This window comes from Sciurus carolinensis, chromosome 2 (assembly GCF_902686445.1).
Source record: "Sciurus carolinensis chromosome 2, mSciCar1.2, whole genome shotgun sequence".
Classification (NCBI taxonomy): Eukaryota; Metazoa; Chordata; class Mammalia; order Rodentia; family Sciuridae; genus Sciurus; species Sciurus carolinensis.
In genome coordinates, this window is record NC_062214.1 from 132,953,173 (window position 1) to 132,965,721 (window position 12,549).

At 30.9% G+C, this 12,549-nt stretch overlaps 1 protein-coding gene across 1 annotated transcript in view; it reads right to left on the reverse strand.

Moving 5' to 3' along the window:
• Positions 1–12,549, reverse strand: part of Strn3 (striatin 3) — an 87,370-nt gene that overhangs the window by 18,949 nt on the left and 55,872 nt on the right. Inside the window, 1 exon segment of the mRNA XM_047541800.1 lies at positions 2–135. Within this exon segment, the coding sequence (XP_047397756.1) occupies positions 2–135 (134 nt within the window).

A 12,549-nucleotide genomic window follows, 5' to 3' on the forward strand; every position in this document is an offset into this window, starting at 1 on the left:
CATCATAACTATAGTCTGCATCATTTGTTACCGTCAAGTCTGCAAGGTCTCCAAGGCCCAGTACACTTAACAAAACATCATCAGAACCCATAATAAATGACTTGCCTCCTCCAGATGGAAACGTTATTGGTTCAGCTATAAAGAACAAAACCGCTTCTTAAATGCTGAAAAATCATACAGTACAAGACAATATTGTGGGGAAACTTTAGCACTTAACAGTTACAAAGTTCAGTAATATAATGAATTTCTATTTTCCCACTTCCACTCAAAAATCCCTGTGAGTAGTAATAAACAAATGTGTTGAAACTGCAATGCCATTATCCTCTACAAATCAAATATGCACTACATACACCATTCCAGGGTGGGAGGTAGGGCACAAAAGCTTTGTCTATTCAAATCCCTTATAACTTTAGTAAATCATAACTATAGTTTACATAATAGGAAAATTTTTGATTAAATAAAGGAGTTAAATTACCAGATTTCAGCTATTCAAGGGGAAATAAACCGCTACCATCAACTTCATAGTAGCTCATATAGTATTTTAAAAAAGTGAACAGGCTGTTGCTAAGTCCTTTTCTTTCTCAAGATTAAAAAAAAAAAAATCTTTTTAAATCTAAAGAATAAAAATAAAGCACTCAAATGTGAATTGTTTTCAATATGCTATAAAAGTTTATCAGTGACAATGGCCTAGGAAAAAGGTAGGTCTACCATTAATAATGTTAGTCTCCTACAAGGTTAATCCATGTACTCTTCGGAATGCCTTCCAGTTTTAAAACTGCGACTATGATTTTTATTTTAATGTCCTCTTTTATTTACTATGATACTTCTAAAAGGATACAACTAATATATACTGATTATAAAACTTTACAAATTTGATCAGAACTGCCATTTCAATTTCAAATATAACTGAAAGCTTCTTTCTACTTAGCTTTCTCATCTGTATCATGTACATTATTATAGCTGTCCATGTTGATATTAGAAATTCCAATTAAATTATTTGAAACATTTTTCCTCTATGCATACTACTGACCAGTTAAACTGCCATAATTTGAATGACTGACTGTACTATTGTCTAAATACTTTGCTGTAACAGTTAGTATAAGCAATAAATTTATCATTTCAAACATATGCTTTGAAAGCAAAATGGTAACATTAAGATGGCAAGAGAAAAATACTCAAATCATTATAATACAAAATAACATTGAAACATTTGAAATTCATGAACAAATTGGAAAAGAAAGCATTCAAAACTCAAGCTGATAATTTTTTAAAAATTCCTATGAAAAATTATATAAATTATGTGCTACAGAAAAAATAAGCATCGACTAATATTAAAATAAGCATTCACTAATACTGTTGAAAATAATTCTGAGAATATACAATATACACACATACACTATGGCCATAGTAAAATTTATCTACATTTAGAATATTTTGTTATTTTTATCTTAATAAACTAAGATATGTAATTTGATTTGAATGGAGTTCTAAAATAAAGTTGTAATTCAGCAAATGATTTAAAGTGAATTTAAAAGCATTGAGAAAAAAATATATATATATATATCAATGGGGACACTAGAGAGTATTTATTTAATCTTTTAATGACTATACTTACTGAAACTGAACAAGCTGTAGCACTGACCTTTCCGTATCTACTGTTCAGTTATTGATAATACCAGAAACAACTAAGAGCTTTAAAATCAAGTTTCAAATTATGTTTAAGAATAATTTAATCAAAGTCAGTAAGTAAAATTTACTGAAAAGCACCTTTTGCCAATATAGAGGTAATTTGTTTCTAAGTTAAAATGCCACTATTCCTCCCACTCACAATTATACAAACATTTGCTAACACAAAACTTAAAAGTTCAATTAAATAACTTAGTATAACATTCTTTTTGTAGGATATTTCTGATCAACCAATGACTAATTTAGGGGCATGTGATAATATTAATTAGCTTTGGCAATTTTAGCTAGTTTTACTGGAGTTTTAGATTAATCACATTTGGCAAAAAGTATACTCATTTACAATGTATTTCTATACACACACTTATTTATATGGAGCGAGCCATTCTTCTTACTCAACATTTATTTACATCTATAAGTGCAAAAAAAATCATTTAAGCTATTATTTCTAATTTCTATATCACCCAACACTGTGGCACATGGTAATCACAGTAAATAATTTGTTTGCCCTTGTTTCCCTGCCAAGGGAAAGAATTTCTATTTTACAAATTGATCTTATTAATGTTAATATAATTACCTACAGTACATGTATACATAAGCATAAAATTTCATTAGCAAATCAAAGAAAAATAAAAAAATTTAGTAAGTTTTTAATTCAATGACAGGAATGGTAATTTTTTATTAGGCGGACTAAGATTTCATCAAGCTATTTAAGCTTACTATTATTATATTAGCATTTTCTTTAATGGCAATTTTAGTACCTAGAAATTGGAATCTATAAAAAAAAGTTCATCTCATAGTTCAACTATTCCTCTTTTTGATGGACACTATCACCAAGGAAACTTGTAGCTTACATATCAAACTCTTCCTTTCCTCCAATTTTAACAAATCTAAAGAACAGGGTCCAAAAAGAAATTCCATTTATGTCATTGGCAGCATGGTATGTCTTAAAAGTCTTTACTAACAATAGTTTGAAAGGTTGTAACTTGTTCTTAAAAAACTGAGGGTCATGTGAGGTGGCTCAGGCCTATAATCCGAGCAGCTTGGGAGGCTGAGGCTGGAGGATCACAAGTTTAAAGCTAGCCTCAGCAAAAGTGAGGTGCTAAGCAACTCAGTGAGACCTTGCCTCTCAATAAAATACAAAATAGGGCTGGGGATGTGGCTCAATGGTTGAGTGCCCCCGAGTTCAATCCCCAGTACATCCCGCCCCCAAATTGAACAGGGAATTTAAAAAGAAAACAATAAGGGGGCTGGGGATATAGCTCAGTTGGTAGAGTGCTTGCCTTGTAAGCACAAGGCCCTGGGTTCAATCCCCAGCACCGCAAAAAAAGAAACACAAAAAAAAAAACAAGAAGGAATTGCCACTGAAGACTACAAACTCATATTCGGAGTCAAAATCAAATCTGTCTAAATTAAACAAATTTTAATAAGGTTTACCTTCCTCTTGCCATCTTCCCACCACTATGAAAGATATTACTGTCTTACGTTTATTTCACACACACACACACACACACACACACACACCAATACACACAGAGAGATCTAACTTGATTTTTATGCAGAGGCAAGTCTTGACTGGCTTTTTCCATGTAACTCACTGGTCTGGAAATTTAAAAGGGTCTATACTCCTGCTAATATGGCTTTGTCTTAACTTCAAAATCTGAAGTTTAGAGTGTATATTAATTATAAAAATTTTAGTAAATTGTAAAAATAAAACAAACAAAACAACAATCACCAAAAACCCTAAAGCTAAAGAACCTAAACTGCTAAATGCACAAAATGAAAAATAATAGAGTTGGTACATGCATTTTAGAAAATACTTCCCAAAGCAAAATAAGAATAGCTCAATAGTAGAAATGACATCACAAAAATCAACAAACTTACTTTTTGCTTTTATTATATTTTTATATTTATTATATAATTATTTTAGTGACTTATTTTATTATTTTAGTGATTTATCTTTCCTCAAATTTTCCCACAGATTAATTAAGATAAGTGATAAAGATAAGGAAAAAAAGGGCAAATTATTTAACTTTAGCTGTCACTACAGAAATATTAATAAAGAGAACAAAATGATGCCAAGGATATAGCTTAGAGGTAGAGGAATTGCCTAGCATGTGTGAGATCCTGGGTTTGGTCTCCAGCACTGAAAAAAAGGTGAGTTGGGGGGACAAGATGTTCTCAAAATTAACTTTATTGGGACAAACAAGTCTCTTTACACGAGAAATCAATGAAATTGCATGAAATCAATGAAATCCAATCTCTGCTAAATTATTAGATAATTAATTATCTTATATATCTCATACATTAAAAATATGTGGCTAGAAGTTCAGATTTACTACTTGCAGTTACAAGTAGAGTTAGACCTAGAATAATACAAGTACACCTAAATATCTTCAACTAAAATCAATTCTGGAAAAAGGCTTAGGTATATTACATATTTCTGATTTAGGCACATTTTAGAAAATATGTTACAGGTAGTATATATTTGCCATCAAGTTAAAGAATAGTGATGTTTCCTTATTCTTTTTTTTTTAAATAAATTTTTCAGTTGTAAGTAGACACAATACCTTTATTTTATTTTTATATAGTGCTGAGGATCAAACCCAGAGTCTCTCACATGCGAGGCGAGCACTCTACCACTGAGCCACAAGTCCAGACCTGTTTCCTTATTTTTAAACGACTAAATTAGTCAATAGTTACATACATTTTGGAAGTAATGTATTTTTAAAATGCTGAGCATGCTGCCTGGCACTCAGTTGTCTTCTACAAGTGGTAGTTATTAATAGTTGCTAAATTTAAAACACATGACAAAATGACAAAGTAGCTTTTTCTGAATGTATTATTTGAAGATTATTTTGGTAAATTGTGTGGTTTTGTTAAATTTTGGAAATTTCTCAGATATAAGTAAGATACAACTCCACCTAACTTTAAACACAAAAACAAAGAATTAGAAACCAAACGTTTCAAAAATTCCTAAGACATTTACACCAAGACCTTGCCCAACACCTTCTGATATAAAATGATTTTCAAAATTTTAAACAGCAGTAAATTTGTAATATTAAGATGTGCGTTAAGGTCTCGCACAATGTAAATACACACGGTAGCTAAATTTTGTACCTTCCTCTGCTCTTGTACCTTCATGATCAGTCATTCTAGGAGAGGCTGACCTAGACTGATTGTTTCCTAAAGGGATATGGGGCAGCTCATCGTCTCCCAGATCAGTTACCATGTCACAGAGTTTTGTTCTGGTGACCCCTGTAAATTAACATCAGCAGTAGAGGGTCATTTAATGGCTACTGTCTGACTTGCTAGCCGCCTTTAGGAAACCAATTTACTAACAAAACAGGCTATTAGAAGTTCCAATGATCTCGCTGATAAGCGGATGATGACATATAATGGGGGAGGGGAGGGGTTAGCGTTAGGGTTAGGGTTAAGGAGGGTGGCAAGAATGGAGGAAGGAAGGACTGTATAGAGGGAAAAGAGGGGTGGGAGGGGTGGGGGTGGGGAGGAAAAAATAACAGAATGAATCAAACAACATTACCCTATGTAAATTTATGATTACACAAATGGTATGCCTTTACTCCATGTACAAACAGAGAAACAACATGTATCCCATTTGTTTACAATAAAAAAAAGAAGTTCCATTTATTAAAATATCATGTAATTAAAGATATCTTTAATTTTCTATACTATCTCCCCAAACACATGAAGAGTTTAAATATTTAAGATATTCACTATTCTTTGGGTAGCTGCATATTTTATACACACACACACACACACACACACACTGTATACTTTTTAATGGGGGGGGATTGTACTGAACCCAAGTTTTGTAAGCTCACAGAATCAGAAGATACCATTAAAACAAAAAAATTTGGTGTTTAAGTTAATGTTTACCTGTGTAAAGATCAAAACATGAACTTTTCAACTAAATTCATTATTTTAAAAAGTTAAAGAAATAATTACAAATTATTTTTATGAGAGCGCATAGGTATTTTCCTGCCACATTAGTGCAAATCTGTCACTAACAAATTAACCCCAATTTTTCTTAAAAATTTTTTTTTCACTTTTTCCAGATTTGAAAACACTGATTTACTGAGCTAAAACAAACAAACAATAACAAAAAAGCAAAAAAAGCACTTCTGCTACTTAGTGGAATATTCTTTTTTTTTTTTTTTTTTTTTGGGGGGGGGGTGCTGGGGATCAAACCCAGGGTCTTGTGCTTACAAGGCAAGCACTCTACCAACTGAGCTATCTCCCCAGCCCCGGAATATTCTTTTAACTTGGAACTTCAGAATGAAAGAAACATTCTTAAGTATGTAATTTAAAAGAAAATTTAGTTTTAAGAATGTCAGAATACATTTGAAAAGTCAAAGAAAATACTTTTATCAATAAAAACAATTAAAATAGGCAAAACCAAGGTCAAACATTATGACCTCACATTCACTAATGTCAACATTAGTGTACTGAAATTAAGACTGCTTCATGATAATACTCATTGGGGCTAACTGCATATTAGTAACTCTATAGGAAATATCACTTATCTATGTATCCCAAACAGAATGACAGGCAATGGGATGGTAAGACTTAAGGAAGTAAGTGGAATATGACACATTTATTAGTTCTATTTTACAAGTATTCCTAACTTCTTAGAAATGTTTATAGCACTCAACTTCTAGGTATGTAAATATTATGTAGTCCGAATTTTCTAAAATAATTATAACTGAGAAAATTGGTGTTACTGGAGGACTCTCCCATTGCCAGTGAAGCAAAAATTCTCTAGTAAATGAAAAAAGAATGTCAAGTGGGTGTCCAACTCTCAGTTAAATTCAATGTGAAAAAAATAAATGTTATTCTTTCTCACAAATATCTCCCCTTTCTAATTTACCAACTAGTATAATCATTACCACCACTAACTTAGTTTCTGTACTTAAATTATGTAATTGAATCTAAATCCTAAAATTTGTAAAATAAGTGGGGAACCAAAGCTGTTTTTTGAAAAGAATCCTTTATTTTTCAGGTTAATCTCTTTCTACTGAGTTTATTCTTATGAATTACTACAACAGATTCTCAATTTCTCCCCCTCTATCCTAAGCTCTACTTGCCTTTGATCAAATTTGAATAAAACTATATTAATTTTTCTAAAATCATCGTATCTACTATATCACCACTTGTTTTGAAAACACAGATGGTACTTCAATACTCTCTAGATCAAGGGTGACTAAAATCTTGCAAGGTTCATGATCTGATCCTGTTTTTTCTTATCCAAGCTTATCTTTTAATGATCTATAATTCCTTAATTTTCCAGCCAAAGGAATTTCTATATAGTACAATGTTCACTGAAGTTATTTCTGCCATATTATGTCCTATCTATCCTCACGCCAAAGGAATTTCTATATAGTACAATGTTCACTGAAGTTATTTCTGCCATATTATGTCCTATCTATCCTCACCTATTATTCACAAAGGTTAAATAATTCTTACACACCCACACACCCTATCTTCTATGTACCCTAGCCTATTCAAATCTACTCACTTCTTCAAACATTTTGTTAACATCATTTCCTCTATAAAACTTTTGTTGATCTTCCTTTGCTCAGTCTTATTATACTTGTGTATATTTTAAAATTTGACTTACACATAATTTCATTTTGTGAGAACTGATTTCAAAAATAATAAACACATGAGAAGAGTTTTTTGTTATATACAATGTGAAGTAATAATCATCTAGTACACATAGACTTGGAAATAAAGAAGGGCAGGAAAGTAGAAGACAATATGAATGTCACTGTTCTTTTTTTCTTTAACCTTCTTTTTTTTGGTTGGTACTGTGGACTGAAGCAAGGGCCCCTCATATATGGCTAGCCCAAGCACTGAGCTACATTCCCAGCCCTTTTTATTTTGAGATAGGGTCTCAATAAATTGCTGAGTCTGGCCCTCAAATTTAAGATCCTCCTGCCTCAGGCTCACAAGTTGCTGGGATTATAGGCACACACCACTGCACCTGGTAAAAGTCATGGTTCACATTCAGGATCCCAAACTACATCATTATTATTATTTGTATATCACAGCCAAACATTCAACTCTGTGTGGCAAAGCCTAGGAAAAGATGAAACTTCTCTGTTCCAATTTTAGCTTCTCAAAAGCTGTCAAAAGATGAAAGCAGATTTCATAACCAGAAATCAGAGCCTTTGCTCTACTGTATAGAGCATCTTTCAAATGCAAATTTAGTCTTCATTTGCTTTCTAAAACTAGCCAATATTTTAAACATAATAAATGCAACACAACAATTTCATATAAAAATTTGAAATCTAATTAGCAGTAATGAGAAACTTACAATGGCATTAATGTAACAGAATGTAACACATATTAATACCAATATTTAAATGTATACTGGAAGACTAAGCATTAAAGAAAAATCAGTTCTCAATTGTTGCTGGAAGTTATAGGAGGAAAATTTTTAAAAATTTTTGTAGCAAGAAAGACTTTTTAAAAACCACTATGAATTACGAAAAACAAATACATCTTAATGGTGACTTCCAAGTCCTATATAAACATACATCCTTTAGATTGCAGTAAAATGAGAACACTGATTATGCTATGTGCAAGCCAAACTATACTGACTATGCTATGTTAGTATTTTTAAATTCACAAAAACTTGACATAAAACTTATCTTCCTATATACTCTATTACCATAAGTAAAACAGTACTTTTTACTAATCTAATGTTTTCTCTTTCTCAAATACGCACTCTGTTTGTCAATTACCCTTATATTCTGAAGAAAAACCAATATGGAAGAGAGCAGCTTATTTTAGGATAAGATTTAGTTTTTTTGCTAGATCTGTTATAGTTTCTATCATTATATTGTATCTTTCATATGACAACTGTCTTAAATAATTATGACACCTCAATGCAAAGTAATTCTGTGGTTTTAAAAAATACAGTGAATGAAAGAGCAACTTTCTAACTCTAGGCAAAAAGGGACTGGTTCATTTTACAAGTGTGAAACTGAAGTCAGAAACACAAAACGGCTGCATACAGTTGAAATCCTTTGCTACAAAACAATTTAATTTGATGCAAGAGAGAATATAGCACATTTTTACAGTTCTTTGAATTTATATTGCAGGTTAAGTATCTCTTATTGGAAATGCCTGGAACCACACATCAGAAGTATTTCAGATTTTATAGTTTTTTAAAATTTCAGAATATTTGCATTGATTTTACCAGTCAAGCATCCTTATCTGAAAATACAAAATCTAAATGCTCCAAAATCCAAACGTTGTGTTTCTGATTTTTGAACATTCTGGATTGGAGATTTTTAGATTAGAAATGTTCAAGCTGTATCTGCTGAGAAAAAGCAGCTTTTTTAAAATCACAAATATCATATAGCATGTGCAAGGTGTTTTTGAAAGACTACTGAAAATTATTGTTAAAGAATAATTTCTTCACAAATGTATTAAAAATGCTTAGTTTGGGATATTTAAGTCTGTTAGAGGATCTGGATCAGTAAATGACAACTACTAGTACAAAACTCAAAACATGAAAATTAGAAAATGATCCAGAAGTTCACATAATTTATATTAAAAAGAAATACAAAAAAAAAGTTGACTACCCTTTTCCAATAATGTTGATATTTAAGTCAGAAAATGTGTAACTATTTTGTAACATCACTAAAGAAGGAAAATATCCTATACACAGAAAAGGTAGGAAAGTTAGGATAAATAAAAATAATTTAAAAAATTAAGACAAGTTCATCTACAAATAGGCAGAACTGCAAACACATTCTCAAAATGTGAATCCTTAAAATGGAGAAAGGCTACAAATATTTTTGAAGAAAAGAAGTGAAATAGTTTTATCTTCTCGATAAGCCTAAATTTTATAGGTAAAATATAGCATAGAAGTCACAATAGCATATAAAAATTAGGGCACCTATCAAAGGAAAAAAGATCATTGCAATGTACAGTTTAAACTTTTTGTGTTCAAAAGAAGAAACAAACAAATACAAAAGGAAATCTTTAAAAAAAAGCCTTAGCACATCTTTCATTCTAAATAAAGACCCCAGATTTCAGATGGTTCACACTTACTTTAGATGCTACACTCTGATTTTTAATCATTATCAATTTACATGTCCTTATTAAGATAAAGATACAGCAAAAATGAAGAATAAAAAAAGCTAGAAACAATCCTATTAGTCCAAGATTTTAACAAAGGATGAAAAGTTTTTCCTCACTCTTCACTCCCAAGTTACAGAACATTTATTAAAAAGTCAAAGAAAACTAGGTTTTGGGTTAGGTAAAAGTATTTTATCAATGTTAATTTCTTTATTTTCATCATTGAACTCTGGTTGTGCAACAGAATACTTTTAAGTCAGGTAATATACACTGAAGTATCAGGGAGAACATATCCATAATTTAGTTTTCTGAACTATTCAAAAAATGTACATATTCATATAAAGAAAAGTATAAAGCAATTGTGGTAAAGGGTTAAGGCCTGAGGAATTAGGGTGAAAAGTATATGGAATTTTCTGTGCTATGTTTGCAACTTTTCTTATCAGATATTATGTCTAAATAAAAAATTAAAACAGAAGCTTAACCTTTTGAAGGCTGAGATCAAATAACCCCATTAAAATCTCTTTAATTTTATGGTCCTGACATCTCTTAAAAATATCTCATTTAGCAAGAAAAAAACAATGAAGTACATCTATACTCTAAGATAAGATTGTCATTTTTAACTCTGAGGCAAGAGTTAAAAATGGGCAGAATGGAGTATACAAGCCAAAAGACAGAAACTTTAAGTACTTGATTTTAGAAGTCTTTCTACTTAAGAGTCAAGTCTTAGAATGAATCTTTACAAAGTCAAAAAAGTAGACATTTTTGCCACTCGTTCCTTTCAAAAACGAAAAGAAAAATATTTAGATTTAAATTACACCTGCTGAATCCCTATGGTAAAGTTAGCAAATAATTGTTTTTCCTCAAAGCAGCTGGAGAAAATAAACTGTACACACTTAGCAGGAAGATCCAGTAGGTGTTCTTTATTCACATTCTGGAACAAAGGAAAAAAGAAATCAAAAGCCTACAGTTTTATGAATTGTTCTAATTATACAAAGCAGTATCTGGGAAAAGGTCAGAATAAAACCCAACAAAGCCTAGATAATAAAAATGCTAAGAAAATTTATGAACTATCTTATATAAGTTATATCTTAGTATTAATATGATAATCTATCTGAAGTAAGACTATTAGAAGTTTATGATCCATTTTACAAAGTTCTCATAGTAATGCCCCCTTATCTGTGGTTCTGCTTTCCCTGATTTCAGTATCCTATGGTCAACCACAGCCTGAACAGATTAAATAGAAAATTCCAGAAATAAACAATTTCTAAGTGTTAAATTTCATACCATTCTAAGTAATAAAATCTGAGTTTTGTCCTGCCCCAGATTTGCATCTGTCCAACAAATCCACACTGTATATGCTACACGTTCATTAATCAAGTGTAGTAGCTTTCTTGATTATCAAATCAAATGCCACAGTTTCAACAGTGTTTGTGTTCAAGTAGCTCTTATTTTACTAATAATGGCCCCAGGGCAAAGGTGAACAATTCCAACATATCCAGGAAGTATATGGAGTACTTAAAGTGAAAAGGTAAAAGTTCCTAACTAAAAGGAAAAAAAATTATTTGCTGAAGTTGCTGAGTCTATGGTAAATTCTTAATAATTTCTTACTATATCTTATTATAAACTTTATCACAGGTATTTAAAAAACAACATACAGTATATACGATATGGTATCATCCAAAGTTTCAGGTAACCACTGGGGATCTTGGAGCATATCCTTTGAGGATATTATATTTCTTTAAGTTTCATCTGCATGTCAGAGATTCAAAACCAACACTTTCTGTATTCAAGAGTCAAACTTCTTAAATTTGACGAATGTCAAAGGAAATGTAAAAAGTAAACGTTTTTTTCTTAATTATTCTTTCCTGAGACATTACCAGAAACGTCATCCCTATGTTTATTTACATAGGTAATCTTAAAGATAGTGATACTTAAAAATATTTAAAAATTTAAAACCACCTAAAAGATTCATGAATGGCGGGTAGGTTAAATTCAAAAAATGAAATACTATATAACCACCAAAATTTTAGTTGATTATGAAACCTTAAGAAACAATGAGTTGGGGCTGAGGTTGGGGCTCAGTGGTACAGTGCTTGCCTAGCACATGTGAAGCACTGGGTTCGATTCTCAACACTGCACATAAATAAATGAATAAAACAAAGGTTTATGTTTAAAGTTTTTACAAGATTTTTTGAAAAATATAGATAATTATATGCTAAATATTAGACATAATATCTGGATAGTAGGATTGCTGGTAATTTTTACTTTTTCCTTTATATTTCCATATTTTTTATATTGTCTAAATAACATGCATATTATTTTTTATAATTATGTAAACAAAGTTAATTTAAAAATATATAAAATCAAAATTAAAGGAGAGTGGGTCAAACAATACAAATCTAGGTAATAAGATATCATTGAGTATGAGAGCAAGAGTCCCTAGATCCTGATTCAATTAATAGCTCCCTTTCACTCACTTTACATACTGGGTTTGCCAACACTGACAGTAGGGTGGTTTAGTTAAAAAGGGAAAAAGAAAAGGTGGAAAACATGCAAAGTAGAATATCATTTGACATAAAGTGATGTTTTCTATGAACTGTTAGCTAAATATGCAAATTTTTAATAATTTAATTGTAATTCACCTGTTTTTAATATTTCTTAAGCAGGTACCTATTTTAAAAAGAACTTTTAGAAAAATTTAAAACCTATAACTAAGAAGACCTTGAAATGACTTGTATTTTTGAACCTCAA